This window comes from Lygodium microphyllum, chromosome 11 (genome assembly GCF_053477565.2).
Source record: "Lygodium microphyllum isolate KBCC chromosome 11, Lygodium_microphyllum_v1.1.10, whole genome shotgun sequence".
Lineage (NCBI taxonomy): Eukaryota > Viridiplantae > Streptophyta > Polypodiopsida > Schizaeales > Lygodiaceae > Lygodium > Lygodium microphyllum.
Genome location: NC_141145.1, coordinates 140,607,918 through 140,634,944, shown reverse-complemented (window position 1 = coordinate 140,634,944; position 27,027 = coordinate 140,607,918). Strand labels below are relative to the sequence as shown.

General features: G+C 43.0%; 1 protein-coding gene across 1 annotated transcript; it reads right to left on the bottom strand.

The window, feature by feature from the left end:
* Positions 1–6,465: 6,465 nt before the first annotated feature.
* On the bottom strand, positions 6,466–9,315 carry LOC148029446 (plant cysteine oxidase 4-like). Its single transcript, XM_087688259.1, has 5 exons — positions 8,705–9,315; positions 7,861–8,006; positions 7,630–7,768; positions 7,307–7,510; positions 6,466–7,172 (listed from the first exon to the last, which is right to left on the bottom strand). Exons 1-5 carry the CDS (start codon positions 8,868–8,870, stop codon positions 7,036–7,038), a joined length of 792 nt encoding a protein of 263 aa, XP_087544385.1. The 5' UTR covers positions 8,871–9,315; the 3' UTR covers positions 6,466–7,035.
* Positions 9,316–27,027: the final 17,712 nt, after the last annotated feature.

Below are 27,027 nucleotides of genomic sequence, written 5' to 3'. Positions count from 1 at the left end.
ATGTCATCCCTTCAAATTTGTTGTCATAGAGAAGGTTAAGACACTATGGGATGCTTCAAAGAGAAAGGATTTTAGATGCTACAAGGCAAGACACACTTTCTACATGGCAGAGCATTGGAAGAGATACTTTTTTTTTTGCAAATAAAATGTGGCTAATTATATTACTCAAAAGGCTGATTACAACGAAGTGCACATGCTCAACAGACTAGCTGGAGCTGATGCGACTCACAAATCTATCATGTATACAAGCCTCTCAAGGCAAGGTTGGGGGGATGGGGGCAAGAAGCCATGGAGGGGTGTATTGCCATTTGGGGCTACCCGCCTACATCGTGAAGAACAGGTCATGGCCACCCCAAGTGAGCAAAAAGTGAAGACAAAACTCCTAACAAGCTCAAGAATCGCCCTGTACCAAGTTCCAACAACCACAGAGAGAGTGGACGATGGAGGTCCAAAGCTCTCCCAAAGTCGCATATACTAAAAGGCACTCCCCACCCAAAACCCACCTGATAGTGTGCCTTCCAAATGTGCCATCCTATAAGACTCCCTATAATCTCCCATACCTCTGAGCACTCTACTGTGGGATCCAATACTTGGTGGTTGGGTAAAGCCTACAAACCAACCACTACACAAGACCCAGCCTCGATGAGAAAAATCGTGTCATGCATTCCGACCTCATACAAAAGGTGACGGCCTTGGCTGACTACCTGCCAACAAAAAGCCCCCACGAGATACATCCAAGGCTGGGTGCCACATGGCAAAGAATACGACAGGCTCCTCTCCACACAAGCTAGGTCGCCTCGCAAGACCAAGGCAGTACTTTGGAGTTTCCAAGTGCTGTTGTGGGCAACACTTGCAACCTCCATCCTGCTGCATTTGAGCCAACCAACTCCCAACATCCAGACACCCATGTGCCAAAAGCCAAAAGCCAAAGGAAATACAACACCCTCCTCGGCCTCCAGCTGTCCCATAGGCGATGCCAGAAAGTCCGACGGAAGGCATCCATAATGTTGTGCTCCGCCTGGTATTTGCTACGCGAAGGCGCCCAATCCATGTCCTCTTGCATCAGTACATGTCTACCAATCCTGGTTCTATATTCTAAGAACCTCAGTGGCTTCTTGGCGACCACAATGGCCGGCCATAGCCACTCTCCAAGGTCCCAGTCCAGCTCATCAAGTGGCATGCTCTCCCATATCCAAAGGTGGCACTCCTGAAACTTCCTCCCAAGGCACACAAGGGTCCAATCGCTAGGTCTTCCCCTGGAGTCCAACCACAGGAATCCCCCTCCAAGGACCAACTGCTCCCCATCCTGCACAGTGAAGAAAGTCTCGTAGGGAACACCACCCACTCTTGTTGTCACTTGTAAGGGGATACCTACAGGTGAGAATCTAGCAATCCACACCTCACCAAGCTCCACCAACTCTCTCAAAATGGGGGAACCTAGCCACTCTTGAGGGATCGTTGAGTCAGTCTCCCTCCTCACCTTAGCTTCTTGTCGCGGACAATCTTATGCCTGCTGCAACACCTCTCTTGATCTGTCATCCTATACACCTCGCGCCACATCTTAACAGTATGAGCGGGGCCAGCCTCCCAACCAGCCCACTCGATGTGGGGGCGCTCACTAATCTGTACCCCATCCCAATCTCTAACCTGGGGATTCTAGACCACCGACTGGCAATCTATCTCCTCCTGACACCCTAGGGGCCTCTGAACTGGGGCCTTGCAAAGGCCTTGCCACACTCGAAGTAAGTTGCCAAGGAAGAAGGAAGATTTGGGTGGTGTGATCTAAGCAATCGTGAAGATCCATCTCAAGGATGGCCTCCATCCATCGCCAAGCCTCGATCTGCACTCGTGGATATCCTCCAACATGAATTTCTAGGTCTGCCCATCTGGTGTGAGACCGCGGACCACTAGCTTGCCCAAAAGGACCAGGCTCTAGAACTCTATGTTGATGATCCCAAGCCCTCCCTCAGACCAATGCCGAATGATGATCACCCACGCCACCTTGGCCCAAGAATCCCTGGAATCGTCTGAGACAACCCAGAGCCGTCGCTAGGAGGACCTGGTTGACCACTAGGCCCCGGCCCACTAAGGAAAGGCAGATTGTGCTTCAATAGGTCAGCTTCCACCTAATAGAGTCAAAAACTGAAAGAAACTGCTGGGCAAAAGTGATGTCGAGTCCCACTTGGAACCCTAGATATCAAACGTCCGTCTCCTACTCACCCATTTGAACCCCAAGTGGACACCTCACTCCATGCTAGAGTCTGGATCTGTAAGAAAACCAACCGAATTTCGCCAATTGATTTTTGCTCTAGTTGTAGTGCAAAAAACCTCCATATCTAGTCTCACTCTCTCCTACATCAACTCATCATCCTCTACATAAAGAGCAGTATCATCTGCATACTCTGAGTCAGCAACTGTCTCCTTTCTCACCGAAAGTCGGAAGGTCACATAGCCCACTCTCACACGAGTGGAAGAAGTAGGACATCACCCCCGCAAAGAGTAAGAAAAGATACGGGGCAAGAGGGCAACCTTGCCGGACAAATCTCTCTAGCCAAAACTCCTCCCCCCTCCTACCACCAATGAGAACCCTGGTAGCGGCCGATCTATAAAGTGTAGAAACCCCACTGATCCATGCCTGGGGATGCCCAACCTCGCCATGGTGCCCTCTAAAAAGTCCCAATCAACCCTATCATAGGCCTTCTCAAAATCTAGAAGTACTGCCAATCCCTCTGTGTTGAGCCCACTTGGTCGCCTTGAAGAAAGTGAAGACATTGTTTAGGATGCTCTTGTCATGGACAAAACCTGTCTGGATGTCATAAATGATGTCTAAAAGCACAGGGAAAAGTTGACTGTCGATCATCTTGGCCAATGCCTTATAGGCCATTGACAACAAGGTGATCGATCTCCACTGGGACAACTCCAACCGGTCTTCCCCTTTGGGGAGGAGACTGACAAGACCTGCCAATAAACTCCCTAGCATCTGTCTCAAAAGGCTGTTGAGGCATGGAAGGAGAACTCAGAGCGCTTGTCCTCAAGACCAGTGCACGAAGGCTGCCCTTGTGCGCACCTGCGTGTGAAGAGTGGGATCCCCTAGTACCTCTTGGAGTAGTCTCTAAGTGGCTACTAGGTCTCGCCGGAGTACTCTGTCCTCCCAACACTCTTGCTTGGCCTGTAGGGCTACCTCCTGGTAGATCCTGCTCGGCTCACAGCTAAGACCTTTGCAACCTCCTCTGCGATCTAGTCTACCTTGGCCCACTCCCTAGTCCTGAGTTGCTCAATCCAATCCCTCATGTAGATCGAGTCAAGGATTCGACAGGATCGCATGTCAAGGGCTGAAGCAAGACCATCAAGTGTGAGAACCGAGTAGTGATCAAACAAAGTGGTACCAGTCAACTACCCTACCTAGCCTCCTCAAGAGCACCCCTACTCTCCCACATAGAACCGGTCCAGCTGCTCCAAAAGAGCTGCGCCCAGTCGCTTGTACCCCCAAGAGAAGTCCAATGACCTCTCCCTCCTATAAAAAGCTGGGTCCTGCCAAGCATCACGTGCTCTTACTGCGAGGAAGACCTCCCATGCCTCTTGCTCCTCCCCTACCATACCCTAGTAATCTCTATCTATGCCCTACTAGTCCTCTAAGGCCTTCAAGTTGGATATAGAAGTCCTGCTACAATCTCCATCCAGAACCTACTACATGCCCTAACCTCAAGAGGAGCATAAACATTGAGGACACCAAGGCATGAGTCCCCTAAATCCAGTCTAATCCATAGGATTCTCCTTGCAACAATCGTCATGTGGTCTCGCACACAGGCAATAAGGCTTGGGCCAAGAGGTGCATATGCCTCCACTCTTGCCATGGGCACCGGAGTACTCCCAATAGGTGTGTGAGCTGCCTAGAAGTACCTTCCCCACCCGAGGGGCTTGGGAGGGGGTGAGCTTATGCTCCTAAAGAAGATATCAATCGGTCCACAAGGGCAAGCTGCAACTCATGCTAAACAATCCAGGAAAACAATCAATTTCTTGGAACCACATGCCCCAATGTAGTGTAGGCTATTCACATTCTAAGATGCTAGGTGTAAGCTCATGGGGAAACCTGTGACTGTTCAATATGGAAGCTGCTAATGAAGAAGAAGAGTTATGGGGCATGTGAATGCACTTGGCCACAGGCCTAAAGGGTGAATTCCATTTCCCCATGGTGACTCTCGAACAGACCATGGGGATGATAGATGCTCTAAGCGATACAACCAAGGCGTCTATCAACCAGGCTAAGAGGCATGACTCTGTGCATCGGTAGAAGTGAGCAGCCTATGCAAGGGGCCACTCGATCATATCCATCAGTGAGCTCCATTGTGTAGGGACTCGAAAAACAATGCTTAGATATGGGACCTCAACTCCAACCCACCAATTAGTGTCCATCATGCACCTTGCCCCTTGCTGGGGAAAAAAGTACTAGCCCTCCACCCATCCACTGGGAGATGTGGGTTTCAACTTGGACCCTCCCTCCTCTATCTGTGTTATCGTCCAATCTCGTGAATGAGAGGTTTGAAAGAAGAAAGCATAGTTTGGTCCATCCAATGGTGCTAATAAATGAACCTTGTTGCTCCTTGACTTGCAAACCACAAAGATCCCCACCTACGAAGGGAGTGGAAACTCCTATGGAAGCAACTGCACCTATGGAGGAAAAGTGTGACGCGCCGACTAGGCCAAATGAGCTAGTGGTTGTGTGTGTGTGTGTACTAGGTGAGGATCAGAGGGGTTGGTTAACAAGGGAGATGGTGGGAAAGAAGAGTAAGGGATGGTGGGGTGATCGATAGTATGTGGCGAGTATGAGCAAGGGCAAGTGGCCTCGAAAGGGGAGGGCTATGGAATAGGGGTTGAGAGGCAATCCATGAGGTGGGAATGGACAGGGGGATCTCCGATGGGGTGGGTTGTGACGCCTCGATGGGTGGTGGGGGTAGAGGCATGTGATCTTGCTAAGTGAGACAAACAGGGAGCTGTTGCATGGTACCGCCGTCGCTCGCCCTCCTACTCTCTACTACCGTGGCTGTGTATAAGGGGTTGGCTAAGGCCCCCCCATCATCTCCCTCTATTGTCGCAAAACCATCACCGTCCACCTGCAAGTCTGCTGATTGAGCCACCTTGGCTCCGAAATGCATACAATCTATTGCTCGATGCCCAAAATCATGGCATTGCAAGCACTAATGAAGGAACCATATAGATGACCCCCTTTGTGCAAGCATAAGGTGAGCTATCCACTAGCTCACGAGCTAACCCATGAGAACTACCTCCGCAATTTGTGTCGTGCCAATGCATAGCGTGATGTGAAGCCAATCCAAAAGGTGAGTGAGCCCTAGATGGAGAATGTCCTATGACCTGTCCAAAGATTGTTGTTTCTTTCAATTGCAACTCTATGGCACGGATAGCTAAGAGTTGTTCCTCAAAAAAAATGCACAAGGTGTTTGACTAGAGGACACTCACAAAATGCACCGATGTCCTAACCAAAGGTTTCCATTGCGCATCACTACTGAGAGCCTACCGCGCTAGCTACTACGATACCGAGGGAAATATTGCTGCAAATGGAACGAGCAACATTGGTATATTGGTGCACACTATCATACAATCAAATTGGTAAGAGAGCTCCACCAATCCCTTGGATGTTGTGCTCCCTCAGCTCATTAGAAGAGATACTTCCCCAAAGTCAAATTGAGAACATGGAAGAAGCGCATTTGAAAGGTGTGGAGGTGCATCAACTCAAGAAGACTTAAATTTTTTCCATGGAAAGCTTTGATGCCCACCTTTGAGAGGCTTGCAAAAGCTAGAGCAATATTCCCATAATGTGCAACAAGGAAGAGACCATCTGTGGCAGGACTACAGTGAGGTCAAACAACTGTGGAAGAAAACATCAAGTAGGTCAAATCTGCAGGCTTTCATGGTGTGATGTTGTCCCCCCAACTGGTCCCTTTTGGTGCCCAAGGTAGGTTTAACAATGCATCACTGGGCATGTCCATGGCATGTTTTGTGTGCAGTGTGAAACTGGTTCATCTGAAACTTCAGAAATGGTAGAATATTTTAAGGGTATAAGCGTTATCTACTGGACAGTGATAGATGTAAAGAAGAGATCTTGGGGGCTTGGGGGTTTTGATGTGTCTAAGTAGGAAAGATGGCATGTTAAGGGCCGTTTACAGGGCTCTGAAGCCACAAATTTACCGATGGAACATCCCCCTCCTCTTGGAGAAGGTCTGATGTAAATATTCTATTCCTTTTTCTTAATATAGCTACCTCACATTATTTTAAACTGTCTTGAAAAGAGCTTAAAATTCCCAATTTCACAAGTTCTTAAGAGGGTCCCAATTTCACGAGTTCTTAAGAAGGTTTGTAAAACACACACCTGCCCAACCCCCCAAAAACACACACACAAAACAAAACCAAAAAACTCAAGAATAAGAACAAGAAAAACTTCGAGTGTCCATGAAGCCTTAAAATCCACTTGATCAACATCAGCTGTAGCATCGCGACAATTCAACTGTTGCATAAAATGGCACTGAACCATTGGCCATTTCTGAAGTAAAAATTACTGCTACCTTGAGCAACAGATTTATGGCAGAACAATAGCCACACGGTAAAACCTTGATAGTAAACTGCAAACTTGTAGCAAGCCACCTAGGAAAAATACAATGTCCTATGGAATATAATGCAGTGCAGCCGCGTCTGAGGCCATACACAAATCAATCAGAAAGCCCACAAATAACTCTATAGTGAAAAGAAAATGCAGCTGGATAAGAGCTTCCTTGCAAACTACTCTAACCTATGGACAATCCAGCTGCTCAAATCAACATTCATACAGCTTCTATCTTGTGTGTCATAGGTACAACTGTCCTGCTGTCCAGCACACCTTCAGACCTAAAAGCTGACACTGCATTATCATTCCAGATGTAACATGTTACAGCTTGTGTTTGCCTGTGCTCTTGGCACTGGTCATCTTTCTGATTTGCAGTCATTGCCTCCAACAACTGTTGAAAGGAGCCAGATCAAGACATTTCAAGGTGCAATTTTTGGACCTCTATAAGGTGCTCCCTCCACGGAAAAATCACTTGGAGGTTGGAACTCCTCCAACCAAACTGATGGTGGTAGATTTTCCCTTCCGTTATTGCCATTTTCCATTTCAAATAAAGAGCCTGTTCAAAGCCCAGAACAGTCTTCACCATCGGTATGAGGAAAAGCTCTCACAACTCCAGTAATGCCATGATGTTAAACAGTCCTTAAGTCACTCAAAAGCAACCGGCAACAAGCAAAAGTATTCAAACATTACCTCCAGAATCTGAATAAGGGAGTTCCCGGTAGTATGTACAATGTCTTCCATCTTCAGAAGAGTAAGGAGGAGCTAATATATCAAGTACAGCACAAGATGTGACTGCTCTAAATGAATGGATGTTTCCTCCCGATGTTGGATACAGCACAGCAGGTTCACAAGAAGCTGACATTACTCGATCTACAACCAGCCTTGCTAGCCTAGCTGCAAAAAAACAAATCCCCACTTGAGCAAGCACCAACAAATTGCACAAATTGCTTTAGTTTTAGGCCTCTCAAAAAAAATTAGTCAGAACCAATCTACCCTTCTGGAAGTGTACTTACGATGGGATGACTGTGTCTGATCAACCCAATCATACGCCTTGACATGCATTGAACCATAAAGAAGCTTGCTCAGTACTGTCATTCCAGGATGATTGTGCAAAGGTATGACAGCAGTTGCAGGAAGACAGAAAATCCCCATCTATTGCAATCAGCATAGAGCCACCATGTAAGATTGACCATCAAACAGAAAACACAATCTACTCAAACAATCTAACAGATCAGAAAACTTACAGAGAAGTCATCACATTGATAGATGTGTAAGTAAGATATAGGTGGAGATTCTCTGCTCTTATGACCATTGATCATGCCAAAAAAGCCATTCATGTGCTGCGGAGGATTGTTTTCATCCAGCCCAACATCAGATGGCTTGATATTATCTGTCCATTCAACAACCATCTCTCTCTCTCTCTCTCTCTCTCTCTCTCTCTCTCTCTCTCTCTCTCTCTCTCTCTCTCTCTCTCTCTCTCTCTCTCTCTCTCTCTCTCTCTCTCTCTCTCTCTCAAAAAATCCAGGTGCAATTGTCTCGACCCTGATTGTGTTTTGCATCTTAAGTAAATGGTTGGTGCAGCTTGGTTGGAATGATCACAATTCCAACTTCATGGAGGGGCCAACCCTCAAAACTTATATGGCGTTCCCCTTTCCTCCATTCTAGAAAGGTTTTCGAAAATTCGAAGCTACATCCACTCCTATCAAAAATTCGAAGCAACGTCCGCTCCTATCAGGTACCCCAAGCGCCCAAGTTCTCAACCTCTAGGTGTAAAATGCACTCTCCAACCTACAACCATCGCAGCTAACGCTTGTGAAATTGAGCATTGCTGATTTTTGCATATCACAGCATAGGCTTGATGCTCACACAAACAACCCCTAAACTCCCTAGCATCCCGTTTCTTAGCACTAAACAACGATCACAAATCATCCCCCAAGACCCTAGGCCAACTAAACTTTTCCCTCTTGGAAGCTTTAGTCCTGCAGAGTCACTAATTTTGATGCATGGATCCACGGCACTCTGGAGAGCTATCTTCTCATCTAGTAAACAGACGACATCAGGAAGGCAAAGCCAACAAACATAACATACCTAAAAGCGAACGAACTCGCTGTAGAGCTTGGGCTGAGAAAGGAGCTGCTGCTTTTGCAAAGGTTTGCTTACAGACGTTGTAGAGCCTCTGCACTGCCATGCGACTTTCAGGTGAAGCACCGAGAATCTCTTCAGGGACTGGCATCAAGAGGTCATCTTCGAGCATCCTCCTTAAAGGAGCATGCCTGGCTCGCAACCTCCTCCTGAAAGAAGGAGATCTTTGGCTACACTTGAAAGCTATGGTGGAACCCGTGGTTTGCTCTTTTTTTCTTGTTTCTTACTGACTCAGGGGGAGAGAGGAGAAGCAGCTTTGCAGTGCGTCTGTTGGAGGTTGATCGGAGGCGGCTGACGGAGGCGGGGATGTCAGGATGATCGAACCCGTACGACGGCTGGCGATGAGATTGGGAGCGATGGGCTATGGCAACAGGGTGGAGATATCAGCCACAAAGGAATGATTGGGGTTCATTGTGATAGCAGAAACTTCGTACCGGTGGTTTTTGTGACAGCAGGAGCTTTGAACCGGGGGCGGGAGAGACGACTCTCAGAGACGAGGAGGAGGACATATCCGGTAAAATTGGAGCCACGCGTTATAAATAAGGTCGCAATGAAACATCATACGTACACAGTTTTCTGTATTAATCAAGCGGCCCGCAAACCACCCCCCCCCCCCCCCGACACATTTCTCCATGATCCATCTTTTGTCCTCCTTTTTTTAAGAAATCTATATATAAATACGCCATCAAAGGTTCAACTGCCAAGGTTTGAAAATTGACACTCGAGCCCACCTTTCCAAAGTTCCAACTTCCCTCTTCCCCCCTACCTACAAACCACCTCCTTAGCTAGTGCGTGGTCTCCCATACCCTCGCTACCAAGTCCCCACTTCTGATGAGTGTTTAGGAAAGACAGTTTCACTTAAAACCTTGAGCCCGCCTAACTTTTGTCATTGCCTTCTCGATCTTGTATTGGTCTTGAGTCTTGTCTTGACTCTTGAGAAGGAAAAATGCCTTCTTGTTTTTTTTTTAAATTATAGTTCTCATTATAATTTTCCAACTAGGCTGCTTCGCGGTACCTTCACTACCTCGAAGCGCAAGCGAAGTTCGCTCAACAATCCATTTCTCATCTTTCTCTCTCCTTTTTTCCCTCTGTTTTTAACTTGTTTATTTACTCTCTCTCTCTCTCCTTTTATTCTCCCCCCTCTCTCCTCTCATTTCCTTCTCTCTCTCTTTCCTCTTTTTTCCTTTTTTCTTCTTCATTCTCTTTTTAATTTTTTTCTTTTCTCTCTTTCCTTTTCTTCTCTCTGCGCTTTTCCTCTCTCTCTCTCTCTATTTTTATTCTCTTTCTCTCTTTTGAAATTTTATATTTCCTCTCTCTATAATTCTCTCTACATGTTCCCTCTCCTCTCCTCTCTCTCTCTCTCTCTCTCTTCTTCTTTCACTTTCTTTCTCCCCTCTCGGTCTCTCTTAAAGTATGTAAATTTTATCTTTTCCCTATATATAGTTCTCTCTATATTCTCTCTCTTCTTCTCCTCTCACTCTCTCTCTCTCTCTCCTTTTCTTTTACTCCCTTCTCCTAATTTTCTTTTTTTTCTTTTCTCCCTCTCTCTCTTTTAAATTCTCTCTCTCTCTCTCTCTCTCTCTCTCTCTCTCTCTCTCTTATGGGGGGAAGAGGGGGAGAAGAAAAATGTTTAACTTAAAAAAGACTATTCTCTTTCCTCTTTCCTCCCTCCTCTCTTCTTCTTCTTCTTCTTCTTCTTCTCTCTCTCTCTCTCTCTCTCTCTCTCTCTCTCTCTCTCTCTCTCTCTCTCTCAAATTAAAAAGCCTTTTAAAAATATTTAATTTAAAAAAATAAATTAACAAGTTTAATCTAACTGTGAGAGTGAGAGTGAGAGAGAGAGAAAGAAAACCTAGGTCCTACACATGAGAGAGAGGGGGGAGGGGGAGAAAAAAAATGTTTAATTTAAAAATGACTATTTTCTCTCCTCTTTCCCCTCTCCTCTCTTATTCTTCTTCTTCTTCTTCTTCTCTCTCTCTCTTTGTTAGATTAAACTTTTTTTAATTAAATATTTTAAAAAGTTTTTTACATAGTTTTTCACACACTTTGAGAGAGAGAGAGAGAGAGAAACTTTTGATTTTAAAAAAGTTCGATTTAATTAAAGGAGAGAGAAAGAGAGAAAACCTAGGCCATATATATGAGAGAGAGGGGGAAGGGGGGAGGAATTTAATTAAAAAGGGGAGGGGGAAAAGAAAGAGAGAGATTATAAGTGAGAGAGGAGGTGGTTTTAATTTTAAAAGAAAGGGAAGGGGGGGAGGGGGGGAGGGGGGGAGGGGAGGGAGAGGTGTGATACACCTACACTCGTTACGCACTCAACACGGCATAGAAAGGTAACACGATATGTGAGAGCAAGGTATACTCTTGTATTATTCAATCAAAGAAACAGTACAACATAAGCACATCCCAGGACTACACCCTTGTGACCCTGCACATCCCAGGACTACACCCTCGTGACCCTGCACATCGCAGGACTACACCCTCGTGACCCTGCACATAAGAGGGTTCACCACTGGGTATAGGGAATCACACGTAGAGTGGAAACAAGCCAGGGCTTTGAGTCACTACTACTCCCTATATTGGTATTTCCAGTGATAATGCCATGGTATAGCTACAAAGCCCTTACACTCACCCCCGCTTACTAGATTGCTGTCCTCAGCAATCTAAGGGTAGCATTTATTTGACTCATCCGGGGTCTTAACATAGCTTTTTCTAACAAGTTTGCCAATGTCTGTCGGTCTATGATATGGTTGGTAGGATGACCGCAAGGTCTTAACACAGTCTATACTATCAGATTGGTCAATGTCTGCCGCACTAGGACTTGGGGGTCTTAACACAGCCTTTTCTAGCAAGTTGGCTAGTGTCTGCCCATCTAGGCTTAGTAAGGCTCTGTTGTGTTTATTGGTGTTGGGATTACCATGCGAATCCACACTCGACTCAATTACGTTTGAGGAGTGGAGGCGTTATGGGCCTATGATTGAGAATCGCTTGTTTGGAGAGGCTCAAGGGGGGCATTGGAAGGAGTAGTGGGGTTCTCCTTGAGCCAAAGGGCAAAGGCATCTTTAGCACGTTCATGTGCCTCCACTTTTGAAATCCAAGTGGCTTCCTTGAGGGGATGCCCACGCCACTTGGTGAGATACTTGGGGTATCCTCGTTGTTCCTAGCGTCTAAGGAATCCTTCTACTTCAAAGGGACCGTTGGAATGGAGCATTGGTACACGTCATCCCCATTGGTTGTCGGGATAGAATCTACACAGAAGACGAGCATGAAAAGCATTATGGGCACATACACTGCCTGGCAAGTCGAGTTTATAGGTGACTTCATTCAGCACTTGGGTGATTTGGTAGGGTCCATAGTAGCGGTGGTTGAACTTGGGAGTCATGTTCTTGGGGAGTGACATATTCTTAGAGCTGACTAGGACCATGTCACCTTTGTTGAATAGTACAACCTTCCTCTTTTTGTTGGCTTGCTTAATCATGGGGATTTTGCTTTGTTCTAGGCTCTGCTTGGCCATCGCATTCTGATCTCTCCATTTCTTCAAGAATTCCTCTGCATCTTGATCTTCAGCTTTGGCCGCTCCTGATGCTAAGGCAAGTGGGGTGATGACTTCTTTTCCTGTGGCCAATTCAAAGGGCATGTAACCCGTGGTCGAGTGGATGGAGCTGTTGTCGTGGAACTCCAACACATCAAGGTACAAGGCTCAATCTTTTTTATCCACTCGGGCATAACTTCTGAGGTAATCTTCAATGCCTTGGTTGACTCGTTCTGTTTGTCCATCTGTTTCAGGGTGGAAGAATGAGGAGAATCTCAACTGTGTTTCCAGAGTCTTGAAGGGTTACTTCCACATGTTGCTCATGAATCTTTCATCTCTATCTGATATTATAGCCAAGGGTAGATCATGTAGTTTGAACACATGTGTGAAGAAGAGATGGGCCACCTCCTTAGCGTTCAATGGCGGTTTGGCAGGGATGAAGTGAGCTTGCTTGGAAAAATAATCCACCACTACAAAGATGATTGTGTACCCATGGGATTCGGGGAGCCCCACAATGAAATCCATACTGATTACATCCCATGGGTAGCTTGGTACGGCCAATGGTTGAAGTTATCCTGCTGGCTTCGAGCATGATGCTTTTACAAGTTGGCAAGTGGGACATGTTTTGATGTAGTCAATGACTTCTTCCTTCATATTGGGCCAAAAGAACTACTTAAGGGCCTCCAGGGTTTTGCTTTGTCCTTTGTGTCCTCCATGTTTGCCATCATGTATTTCATGGAGGATAAGTTTCTTTAGCTCCACATTGTTGGGGATATACAATCTCTTCCCTACAAATAGGATACCCTCCTTGAGGGTGTACATTCCACGTGGGGTTTTGTCAGTTTCCACGTCTTGGATAATTTTGTGCATGTCGTGGTCCTGTTCCAAGGTCTCCTTGACTAACTCCATGAAGTTGCTACTGACCACACTGATGGCTTTCAAGTCAACTTTATGGCTCAAAGCATCTGCTATCTTGTTGGTGGAGCTAGGCTTGTGTTTTATCTCCAGGTCAAATTCTGCTAGGAAGTCTAGCCAGCGAGCTTACTTTGCCGATAGCTTGGGTTATGATTAGAAGTATTTGAGGGAGATATTGTCGATGAAGACTACTTTGTGCTTGTCTTGAACATAATGCTTCCATTTTTTGAGGCAGTGGATGATTGCAAGCATTTCCTTCTCATGTGTACTCCACCTTGTTTTAGCATCTGTGAACTTCTTGGACTAGCAAGCTATGAGAAGGCCATGCCATAATTGGATGCATCTATGGAGATCTCGAAGGGTTTGGTGAAATTTGGTACCTTGAAGACAAGAGTTTGACTCATGCATTTCTTCATCTGCTCAAAAGCTTCTTGTTGCGCACTTTCCCATGTAAAAGTGTTATCTTCTTTGGTGAGGTGGGAGAGGGGGGCGGTGATGAGGTTGTAATCCTTGATAAACCTTCGGCAAAATACTGTGAAGCCGAGAAACTCTCGTACTTCTCTTACAGTTTTCAGTACATGCCATTTTTAGACAGCTTCCACTTTCTTAGGGTCCACTTTGATACCAGCTGCTCCTACAATGAAACCTAAAAACTCCAACTCCTTTACTGCAAACTCGTATTTTTTAGGTTTGGCATATAGCTAATGTTGCTGCAGCTTCTCAAAGACCAAGCGTAAATGTTGCTTGTGTTCTTTTAAGGTTTTGCTATAGACTAGTAGATCATCAATGTAGATAATGATAAAGGCATCTATCTCGGGTCTAAAGACTCCATCCATGAGGCCGCAAAATGTACCTGGTCCATAACTTAGGCTGAATCCTAAGACTAACCATTCAAAACTACCATATCGAGTGCGAAAAGTTGTTTTAGGGATATCTTCTTGTAATATTTCCACGCAATAAAAGTTAGTTGGTTAGTTTGAAAGTTAGTTAGTCAATTAATAAGTTAGTAAGATTACTAACTAAAGACTAACTAAGGTAAAAACTAACCAACATTAATAATTAATGATTTTTATTTAATTAAAAAATATATGTTTAAAAAATCGAGAGTCGTAAATCCGATATTTTTCTTGGATTGACAAGGACCGTAGCCACCCTTCATGGAAGTTACAACATGAACGAGACTTATGAGCTATATTAATCACTAATATCAATGTGTATAGTTTGGATGGTCCAAAAATATTAGATTTTGGGCAAAACTAGTATATTTTAGATATTTAAAATATTATCCAAAAAAAGATATGGAGATTTTTAAAACTAGATGTCATTTAAAAGAAAAGACAAGTGATCTTTTAGTTAGTTTTTGGGATTTTATAAAAAGAAAAAAATAAAGAGAGGGATTTGCGAAACCACGCGCACCGCGATCGCAGTCTATAGACAGAAAACAACACTTCGAACATAGAAAAGAAGGAGTGAACTAAGAGCTTTTAACCAAGTGTGTTAGGGTTTTACCCGCCTTTTGGAGCCAATGGAACCATCAAATTTGTGATTTGAGCATCAGATCACTAATCTTTCCAAGATCCCCCTCCACAAAGAGCTCCACTTCTCAGCCACCACAGGCCCTCTCTCACTATAAATATGAGGCATGGGGAGGCACAAGGGAGCGGAAGGAGACCTTGAGAGGTGGCGAGAGAGAGGTAGAGATAATGATATCCCTCCAAGAGATTGTGAGAGAGAGCTTTAAAGAGAGAGAGAGAGAGAGAGAGAGAGAGAGAGAGAGAGAGAGAGAGAGAGAGAGAAGAGTCACCCCGAGAGACTACAAGGAAGAGGGTTAGCTCAATTCCCTCTATTTCGATCCTCGACTCACCCATCTTCTCTTACACTCTCCCATCTCGAATCTATTCCACCTTCTTAATCTCTTGAGTCTACTTGTGGATGATGGCCCCCAAGGGAAGAATGTCACGTGTGGATGGCAATCCCACAACCAGCAACGAAGCTTCGGGCAAAGGCATCATTGTCAATCCAACTGTAATATCGGCGTAAGTAATATATTTTCAAATTGATAGATGCTTGCTTTGATTCTCATATGAGATATGTTAGGCCCATACTATGATGCGCGAGTATAGATCATTTCATCTCACATATTTGTAAGATGGAGCTTGCGAAGTGCATATTTCAAGGAAAGTTAATTGCACCTAGTTACATATGGCTTATTCGTTGATAGAGCAATTACAAGGAAGAATTGGTCAAGGGTTATAAAAGATATAGTCATTAAAAGAATGACATTAAAAGATTGTGCATACAAGTGCTAGGTTAAAGCATAGTCAAAGGTTATAAATAGTATAATCGCTAAAAGAATATGACATTAAGAGTCATGAATAGAAAATACTAGTTTAGATACTTCAAAAGTACTTAGTCTAAGAGCCCAAATATTAAGAAGAACTAGATTCTAGCTCAAGGCAAGGCCTGTTGGAGTCTAATTACTTCAGATAATCTTGCACTTATCTTATCAAGTATTTACATGTTATGCCTATAACATATTTTGATATATGAGGATAATTTCCTATTTGCCTCATAACTTGACTAAGAGCTAGTACAAGAAATTAATAATGGTTAAAACTATATGTCTTGAGATCCGTTGGATAACAATGAATTTTGCCAATCCAAATTCATGGTTGGGTTATTAATCAAGATAAGTGACCTATAGAACTTACATCATGAATAGTGTTTGAATCCTTAACATATGCCTTAGCCGAAAGAAGGAAGTGTTAAGAAACATTTTTGCATAGTATTGCTCTTAGATCCCAAGGGGGAGAGCAAATATATGATGGAAATGTTATATCGTCTATTATTGCATTGTTTGAAAAGAATGCAATTGGTTTTGTTGGTTGATCGAACAACATCCTAAATGCTTTTACATTTAACTGGTTGTTAGTTGTTGTTTGGATGATTATTCCAAGTGCTTGTGATTTATGGTAAATACATGGCAAGGATCTGTGATGACAAGTCGCCATGGAAATAAAGGAATGCTTTCCTAGAAAATGATATTAGGGCTGAATGCCTTGTTGTGTTGGATTCTTAAATGATTTAATTAAGGAATGATATATTACACGGGTGGATCACCTCCATGATCGCACCGCGGATTTAACCCAAAGAGGGCACTGCTCGATTCATGGGCCGAAGGTCAAGTAGTGAAAAGGCCAACCACGGGAATGATGTTTCGCTCCTAGATAGCTTGCGGGTCAGTTGGAGCTCTAGACACCCCTTGCTAGGTCTAGAATGGAGCTGAAGACCTCCGTGGCCCCCAACATCTGGGCATGTTGGGAGATCCTATTCTAAATAAAGGATTGAATTTGTGGTGCCATGAGATTTGGACTAGTTACTTCTGCAGGGCAGAAGGGATACTTTTGTTGGATAGAAGGGATACATAATTTCTCCTGTATGGGCGGTTTACAAAGATTAACTTGAAGATAAGTTAAGGAACTTGTTTGAACTTGTTTGAACTTGTTTGTCAATAGATTGCTTGCTTTTTTTTTTATGTTTGTGCTATAAGTTATGCAAACGAACCATGTTCCCTAAAAGGCTTAATTAATGAAGCTGACTTTAAGTGTCACATATAAATGTGGTAGGACCTAATTAGAAAACTAAAGCTATTAAGGAAAGCGGGTGGGCGGAACCCCCGACAGGTTTGTCCTATGGCAGGTTGGTCCCAAAGAGCTGGGAGGCTTCTCACAAGGTTTTACCGACGTCCGATGACCCTTAGGAATTGTTAGATTAGAACCTTGATTCATGCCATTTTAGGGGACCGGAATAGGACTATGCCCTATAGGCAAAGAGGTTGAGTAGTGCATCCCTCTTGTTTCCCATTCTCTTTGAACCAAGTGCGGCATGGGTCTGCTTCGGCTTGGGTATCTTTGCGTAAAGTAGGATGTCCAAGATCCGATGCTAGAATGATGTTAGGAGACCTTGGCCCCTAAGAGCCCAAATTTCAGGTCAATCCTAGTGGGTTCAGCTGTGAACATTCCGTTGTGAGGCGGATTCAAGAAACCCTAGGCGACAAAACTCGGAATATTCCATGGAAGTGTCGGGCAGCGACGCTTAGATTCATTTCTTGATAGACCACTAAAAGCATGCATGGACAGCGAATGGGTAGGCACCTCACACTTCTTCTGCTATGCGGATCTGATGGTAACCTGACCTAAGGTCTATGCGGCTAAAGTACTTGGCTCTGTGTAATCTATCTAAGAGATCCTCCACTAAGGGCTTAGGGTATTTGTTTTTTATGGTGATTTTGTTAAGTGCCCTATAATCTATACAGAGTCTAAGTCCCCTATCCTTCTTCTTGACAAATAACACTAGGGCACTAAAGGAGGATTTATTGGGGCGAATAAAACCTTATTCCACGAATTCATGTAGTTGCTTCTTCAATTCCATGAGTTCGGTGTGATTCATGCGGTAGGGTGCTTGGGCCAATGGGGCGGATCCTTGAATCAATTCAATCTTATGATCCACATCCCATATGGGTGGTAGACCCTTGGGTAGCTCTGCTAGCATCACATCTTTGAATTCCTCAAGTATCTCTGCCACTTCTGTGTTGCTGCTCTGATGTTTGGGCTTCTTGCTGTTTTCTTGTCCAATGGGTCGGATCATACACAAGTAGACCATATCTCCTTTCTTGACTAATTTCTCTACTTGCTTGGCACTGCACGTCATGATGTGTGGCTGGATAATGGTTCCTTGGACTGGTGTTGCTTGGGTTGGTACTCTTGGTTGATTTGCACTTGACTTCACTGTTTGGCATGAGACTCCTGGCTTATTCTCCTTCATTTGCACTTTGATTGGTGTCTTGCCAAGTAATTGCATTCTTTCGCAGGGTACTCTGACGCCTTCTCCTTGCATATCTAGCATCATCTCATTAACTCCTTTTCCAAACATTGCAATGACATATTTGTCATAGAATTCCAAGCCTAGGATCACTTCAAAATTACTAAGAAGTTGAGTTTTGCTTTCCATTTTCCAGCCTCTACTTGTACTGCAAAGACTTGTTTCACTTCTTTGGCCTCTCCTTGTGCGAATATTACTATTAATCCTTCTAGGGCCTTAGATAGTTTCAATCCATGTTTGACTACGCACTCTGGGGTAGTGAAGTTGTGAGTGGCCCCTGTATCCACCATGATAGCTTGATTCCCTTCTCTCACTCTGCCTTTGATGTATAGGTGGTGGACTGCTGCTACTTGGGCCGCCAAGCATTGGGGTCGTGCACTGATTGTTCCCACCCTTGGCTGGTCCATGCTTTCATCACTTCCACTTGGGATTTCTTGGATGCGCAGTGGTTGTGGTTCTTCTCCTCCATATGCACCTGTGGCATTCACCCTTGACCCACTTGATGAGGTTGTATCGTCCACGGGCACATGTTTTGATAGTATGGACCCCCGCATCTGAAGCATGTGATCCCAATGGATGGGCCTGGGGGTCTCCACCATGTTGTGTTTGATCCTGTGGGTCCATATGATGCATTGGGAGTTGGCCTGTAATGGTTGTTCCCCCATCTTTTTGATGCTCCTCTTGGTACCAAGGCAGACTGCGATGCGGCCGATGCGGTATTGGGGGTTTGGCTTCACGTGTCCGTGAATGAACCTCTAGGGGCATTGGGTCTTGGGGTCCAGGAATTGTTGTTGAGGTTGGTGTTGAATCTGTTTTGGTTCCCCTAGGCCATTCTCTTGCCTTCCAGGTCCACTAGTCTTTTGGCCATTCTCATGGCTTTTGCTAAGCTGGTTGGTTCCTGTCTCTCCACATCTCTTCTAGCCCATTCTTGCATCCCAAACAAAAATCCATGTAATTTGGTGCTAGCATCCATATTTGGTAGTTGCAGCATAATTTGTCTATATTTGTTGACGTATTCCTTCATCTTCCCTTGTGTTTGCTTGAGGTTTCTCCTTCTGTCTCTCACTTTGAATTTCTCCATCTTTAGAATGAAGTAGTCTTTGAGTTCTTCCTAGAGTTCTTCCCATGAAAAGATGGTGTGGCCCTACTCTTGCTCCAACAGATACCAACTAGCAGTGTCTTCCTCCAAGTAAATGGCTGCCACTTCTGCCTTTCTATCTTTGGTTGTTTGGGCATACTTCAAGTATCTATCCACCTCTATAATCCACTTCTTCAAGACCAGCCCATCTCTCTCTCCTTTGTACTTGACGGGTTGAGGCATCTTGAATTTTCCATAGTCGTCTTTTGAACTATCACTATCTTCCTCTTCCCTATGGTCGTGCTTCTTAACCTCCTTCTTGTTTCTTGCTTTTACTACCTTCTCCTTGTCTTTCCTTGTATCTTGCGCCCTCCTACAAGTCTCCTCTCTACCTATTCTATCCATCTCCTCTTGCAATTTGTGTATTTTCTCCTCTTCTTGTTGTTGTAACACCCAATCTCTATAGCCGTGCTCCACCTCTAGTTTTCTTCTTCTTTCCTCTTGCTCTTCCTTCATCTGGATGTTCCTCCAAATTGACTCCAGCATGCCTGATATGCCCTCCAAATGCCCTTCTTCTCTTGGCCTACCCTCCATTCTCGCCCTCTACTCTTCTTCCTCTCTTCCATTGTTGGGAGGGGTGCATCCTCCTTATCATTCTCCATGTGGTTGGTAGTGTTGTTGGTGCAGGGAAGCTGCATCTCGCCTTCGATGGTGGTATTCGTGCCGCGAGGAAGCTGTGTCACATCTTCAGATGGAGGGTGATGTTGGGGTTGTCGGGGGTTGAGACGTCACGCTGAGGCCGACGCAAAAGGGGGCGTCGCGATGGGGGTTGACGCAACGTAGGGCGTTGCAACATGGGGCGTCATGACATGGGTCGTTACGACTCATTCTCTTCAGAGCACTGGATCTTCTCTCCTACTTCCATGAGCACTCCTTCACTCCAAGCAAGGGTTGCTCTGATACCAAGTGTGATGTACCTGCACTCATTTCATTATGCACTCAACACGGCACAGAAAGGCAAGACGATATGTGAGATCAAGGTATACTCTTGTATTATTCAACCAAAGAAACAGTACAACATAGGCACATCCCAGGATTACACCCTTGTGACACCCAACATAAGAGGGTTCACCACTGGGTATAGGGAATCACACATAGAGTGGAAACAAGGCAGGGCTTTGAGTCACCACTGGGTATAGGGAATCACACATAGAGTGGAAACAAGGCAGGGCTTTGAGTCACTACTACTCCCTATATAGGTGTTTCTGGTGATAACACCATGGTATAGCTACAAAGCCCTTACAGGGGGGGACGCTTTTAATGAAAAAAGAGAGGGGGGAAAGAGAAGGAGAGATTACACGTGAGAAAGAGGGGAGAGGAGGGGGTTTTGATTGAAAAAGGGAGGTTGGAAAAGGGGTAGGTTCGAGGCTTTTTGAACCTACAGCAAAAGTAATATAGTAGTAAGATGAACATGAAGATTAGACCGATTCAATTTTCGAAATTCCTGCTTAGTTTGAGATGAAAAGAATCTGTGTATCTTGTTCAACAAAATATTCCCAAACGTATGGTTTGACAAAATATATATCCCAAACCCTAGATTCTATGTGTGTTAGTAGTACCTACATATTCTATAGCATTTCAATAGTTCAAGCAACAACAATGTTAGAGTAGAGGTACTCATAAGGTGACACCCCCCCTCCCCAAAAAAAAAGTGGTAATTCAGCATAAAATATGAATCTTTTTTAGCTACTTAAAGCTATGATACAAATTATTGTGTATTGTATACACATAACTTAATGCAAGTCAAACAATTAAACCATATAAAGCTTCATATATTTTGGATTTTGCAAAACCTTGCATCCTTGAGTGTCACTCTATTGGACCCTCATTGTTGTTCTTTTGTGAACCCCTCATTTATATTTAAGTCTACTCGAGAAAAATATCGAAATACCCAAAATTTTCTATTTGAGTGCCATATGATTTATATAGTTAAACTATTTAAAAAATTATATGTAACTCACTTGGAAAAAAAAGAAGATATAATGGAGGACTATTATATCATATTCTATCAACCCCTTTACCATGTGTCACTATCTTCTCCATGTGTGTGTTCCACAAGACTTGATGCTCCACTTTGCGACATAATACACATAGTGTTTCCTTTCCTTCTCCTATGTGGTGTTACCTAAGTGTAGTGCATGCAAGTTAGTCTTCCCAATTTATGAGAAAGACTCTACTAGCTATGCTTGTCATTAGCTTGAAGCCCCACCTACATAACCTTTATTTCATGCAATATAAGATGCATATTAATTATGTATCCTACATAAACCATCATTAGAGTTCTCTCATCTTCTCTAGAAACAAGCACACATTCCATGGAACCATATCTTTTGCGATCAAAGGAGTTCAAATAGGTACTTGTATTGTGCCCTCCATATTATATGCTATGGACTTTTTTGCTTCTAATATAAACACAATGGCAAAATTTTGCACTTTTTTTATTAAAGGGGAAGAACAACCATTGCAACCACAGATATAGGATCAATCATCAGATACCTTAAGGTTGAACACATGGTATCAAAAGTCTCTACACATTCAAGCAACCCATTGGAAATTGTTATTTTCCTACGCATCTCAAAATGTTCATATGTAGCTTATTGTTCCATATTCAATGTAGGTTGGGCATAAGAGAGCCATTAAAAAGGAGTGGAATATTAAAAGGGGCATAAGAAGTTTATCACGATTTCCAAGGCCTTTCAAAAGAGAAGTTTAGATTAATCATAATTAAAATTGTATTAGGAGGTGGAGTCATGCTGGATCTTGCACCAAGCTAGTGCAAGATGGATCTAACTTGTAAAAGGAGATAGTATCAAGACCAATTTTGCACCAACCTACCATCCTTATTTTATGTGTTGCACATGAGATTTCTTACTGCACTCCACCCTTGATTCACTGCAAATACGCATTGCTAAATCATTGATTTAGCAATGTGCTTACAAAATCTGTATTTAAACATCCTTCCACTAGTCAAAATCACTAATTTAGCAATGGTGCTTTTAACATTGCTCGTGTGCTTAAAATATCATTATTTAAACATCCTTCCACTAGTCAAGAGGGAAATTCAACCACAAATTCAAATGTTTTGCACCCATGTTCTTAATCCACAAGTTAGTTGCACTTCATTTGAGCCTATGATACATGAAGATGCATGCTTTGAGGGTAATTAATTTTTTCTCAAAGTGCTCCTTCATGTAGTTAAAAGGACATGAATATAAGACACATTTATTTCAATGAATAGTGTGTGGGTGTTACCATTACACTAAAGATATACTTATAAGTTATCCTTTGTGCAGATTGGGGTAGCATGGAAAGCATAGAAATCAAAAATCAAAGGACCATAGTCTTTTTTTCTCTCTTCCTCTTGTTCTCTCTCCAAAACCAAAGAACAGATAAAAGAAAGCAAGAAAAAGAGCATGACACTAGATTGGGTACAATCTCCCTCCCAAGTGTGAGCAACGCACACTCCATCGTTCTTGTCATTATGTACTAGCTAGCTTGGCCAATGTTGCGAGCCAAGCCTATTATAGCTACTTTGTGTAGTTTGTGGGCTTGCGAAGCTCATGACATTGTGCTTCACTTGCTTTGCATCTTTTGTGAACCTAGCAATTACGTGCCTCCCTTTCTCACAAAAAATGAAAAGTGACAATCTACATTGGTATGTTACACACAAATGGCTACAGATATTAAATCATAAGTATTCATAGTTTCACAACTCATTTTAGATGGAAGACTTGAACATAAAACATGCATTAAGCTTTAGGAGGGTGAGAAGAGTGTTAGGGGAAGGGGGAAAGGAAAATGGACCACACCATCAATTTTTTGCATGTCAATCTACACAGATGCATGTTCACATATATACATGCAATTATCTTGTGGAGGTGGTATTAGAAGGCTAGAGAAATGACCCATAAAATGATTTTGTATATATCAATCAACATATATGCATGTGTGCATGTAGGTATACAATTACTTTTTGGTCATCTCAAAAGTGTGTTGTGTTGGAACCTAGAGTGCGCACACGGGTATTGGTTTGAATGGTTTGGCCATGGTGATATGTAGATAGGTATTATATGTGTCATATGCACACATAATGAGACTATAAAAAGTTTGTAACTATGGAGGAATAGATTTAAAAGCACATTCTCAATCTCACTTAGACCTACACACAGACACAAAGTTTGCCTTCCTCCCTCACTCCCCCCAAGGCATTGCTCTTCCCCCTCTTATGTATGTACGTGCATGTGTGCATGCATGCATGTGTGTTATAGGGAAGCAATAAGAGTACAAAACTACATTCTCAACATGACAATCAATTTTGGAGACAATTAAGAAGAGGTGTAGCTTAATAGGTATAATTGTGTAGATCACTTTTGCACATTACAAGGGGTATACAAATAAACCCCATGAGAGGGGTCTTTAAGATATAGAAATATGAAAGTATTTTTGACATTGAAATTCAGAGAACCAAGTTCATAAAAGGATATGGAGAGGTCGATCTTGGTAATTGCAAAATTAGCCAGGAAGATGATTACTGAGGACTACTAGAAACTATCATGTGTTGCAGGTGACAAAGGAGCCACCTGGTTGCCATCCTTGTCACCATATCAAATCAATATACCTTGTTCAAGTCAGGTAGATGCTACATTAAATGGCTCCAACCATTGGACCTTTTCCATAGTATGTGAGATTATGCAATGATTGCTTGCTAGTCCATCTCCTAGGGGACTAAAGTACCAAGTAGGTCTATGTTTTACCCACTACTACATAGATGAAAATGATTTCTATTGAGACTTATACCTCCTCTTGCATGTGTAGAGTGCACTAGCCCAAATTGTACTATTATTATGGGCCATGGCCATTTGAGTGCCACACAAGACTTGAGCAAAACCAAAGTACCGAGACAATGCCAGTGAGACAAGTGGAGGATGCGCCTTCTCGTGTGAGAAGGTGCCACTATAGTAATAGCATGTGGCCACCTTGTATAGTCATTGCATAGGTAACTCTAGGTATGCAGATACTACCAAATGGCTAGTGCATTAGGCCATGACATAGAGTCACTATGTATCACAATGAGCAGAGATACAAGTAGTAGGTGATGTCTAGTAAACAAAGCCAAGACTCGGAGTTGTAGTGTAGCACTTCGTGCACAAAGACCAGCCGGTGGTTGGGGAACGAAGACATGTATCAAGACAACCAACATATCTTCATGCAGTTGCAATATGCCTTGATTAAAAGAATGCGATGCAGTTTGAGGATAGCCCATGAGGTATTATTGTGTGCACCACATTGCCAGACGACAGATCAGAAAGTGAAGTGGTATTTCGGTAGCCCAAGAGGAATAACTAGTAGATGAGAATGTAAAGCAATGTTCTGCTAGTCAAGGAACACCTCTAGAGGTAAGCACACATCAATTCTTGTTGCTGAAGCAACAAGCTACCCAATAAATAGTACGACGGACCCTAGATTACCCAACAACACTTCAGGAAGTAGCATAGACTTCTGGTATTGAGAATGGTGCAATCGATCAACATAGTTCGCCACCATGGAGGGTGAAGGTCATACAATATCCCAAGAGGAAGTGTTGTTCTCTGGTTTTGACTAGCCATGGCACACCTCACAGCCACTGTAAGTAACGCCATTTGAGATTGCAATCAAACTACTAGCACGCAGTAGAATTCGAGCCAAGGTAGGTCATTCGTTAGGCAAAATAATAATGTTAGAGTGCTTCCAAACAAGTATTATTGTATGTGGGATTTGGCGGGAGCCAAAAGAGAGAGAGCCCATAAAGGCGTGACAATAGTTAGGTGGTTTTTTGAGATTCTCCAATGCTTATAGTTTAATGCATCCATAATGGTCCTAAAATCATGATTAGAGAGGACTGCTCATTAGTTTAAAGCCCCCAAAGTACTGCCAAACCATTAAGATCTAACAATTCATCTCACTAAAGATAGCTATGGAGTAGATTACAACTCATAAAGTACTATTGAACCACCAAATATCTTACCACTATATTATTTTTATTGTAGGTTCGTAAAACCCCGAATCTCCAGAGGGTTTCCCGAACTTACCACATTTTCCAAACCTCCCTTTTTAAATCAAATCCCCCTCCCTTCCCCTCTTTCTCACGTGTAATCTCTCCTTTTCTCTTCCCCCTCTCTTTTCTCATTAAAAGCCCTCCTCCTCCCCCTCTCTTTTTTAAATTAAAACCTCTTCCCCTCTCTCTCATTTATAATCTCTCTCTTTCTTTTCTTCGAGGAAGAAGAAGAAGATGCAGAGAGGAGGGGGGAAAGAGAAAAGATAATATTTTGTAATTAAGTATTTTTCTTCTCCCCCTCCCCCCTCTCTTTCATGTGTAAGGCCTAGGTTTTTTTTTTCTCTCTCTCTCTCAGTTAGATTAAACTTTTAATTTAATTTTTTTAAAGTAAATATTTTAAAAACTTTTTTAATTTAAAGTTTTTTGGACATAGTTTTTCACACACTTTGAGAGGGAGAGAAGAAGAAGAAGAAGAAGGATTAAAAAAAGAAAAAGAAGAATTAGAAAAAGACGGAGAGAGGGGAGAAAGAGAAAAGAGAATAGTCTTTTTTAAATTAAACCTTTTTTTATATAGCTTTTGACTTAAAGAGAGAGACAGAGAAGAAATATATAATTTGAAAGAGAGAAAAAATAAGGGGAGAGAAAGGGAAAGAGATAAAAGAGAAAAATAGAGAGAGAACAAAAAATATATAGAGAGAAAAGAGAGTGAGAGAAAAAAACTTGAAAGAGAAAGAGACAGGAAAAGAAAAATAGAGAGAGAGAGATATATATATATATATATATATACACACACACACACAAAGAGCAAAAAAAAAGAGGAGAGGGGGGAGAGAGATGAGGAAGATAGAGAAAGAGAATTATAGAGAAAACATAAATTTGAGAGAGAGAGAGAGAGAGAGAGAGAGAGAGAGAGAGAGAGAGAGAGAGAGAGAGAGAGAGAGAGAGAGAGAGAGAGAGAGAGAGAGAGAGAGAGAGAGAAGGGAAAGAGAGGAGAGAGGGGGGAGAGAGATGCAGAGAAGAAAATGAGAGAGAGAAAAGAAGAATAAGATAGAATTTGAACACAGAGAGAGAATTATAGAGAGAGGAAAGATAAATTTAAAAGAAAGAGAAAAAAAGAAAAAAAGAGGAGAGAGGAGCAAAAGAGAGGAGAGGCAAAAGAGAGAAGAAAAGCGGGGAGAGAGAGAGAGAAGAAGAAGAAGAAGAAAGAGGAAAAGAGGAAGAGAGATGGAGAAAAATAGAAAACATAAAAGTATTTTTTAAATTTAAATATTTTTTAAGAGAGAGGAAGGAAGAGAGAAGAAGGAGAGAGAGAGAGAGAGAGAGAGAAGATAAAATTTAAGAGAGAGAGAGGGCGAGAAGAAAAAAAGGAAAATTAGGAGAAAAAGGGCGGAGAGAGAGAGAGAATAAAAGGATAGCGAGAGAGGAGAAGAAGAAAAAGAATATGAACACAAAGAGAGAGAATTATATATAGGAAAAATATAAAATTTACATACTTTGAGAGAGAGAGAGAGAGAGAGAGAGAGAGAGAGAGAGAGAGAGAGAAGAAAAGCATAGAGAGAAGAAAAAATTTAAAAAGAGAATGAAGAAAGAGAGAGAAGAAGAAAAAAAAGGAAAAAAGAGGAGAGGAAGAGAAGGAAAAGAGAGGAGAGAGGGAGGAGAATAAAATGAGAGAGAGAGAGAGAGAGAGAGAGAGAGAGAGAGAGAGAGAGAGAGAGAGAGAGAGAGAGAGAGAGAGAGAGAGAGAGAGAGAGAGAGAGATTATAAATAGAGAGGGA

Coding starts and splice junctions, on each gene's coding strand:
- LOC148029446 (XM_087688259.1), bottom strand. CDS start 8,870: ATGCTCGAAGATGACCTCTTGATGCCAGTCCCTGAAGAGATTCTCGGT. Junction 7,769..7,860: donor ATCAATGTGATGACTTCTCT/GTAAGTTTTCTG, acceptor TGATTGCAATAG/ATGGGGATTTTCTGTCTTCC. Junction 7,173..7,306: donor CCCTTATTCAGATTCTGGAG/GTAATGTTTGAA, acceptor GGCTTTGAACAG/GCTCTTTATTTGAAATGGAA.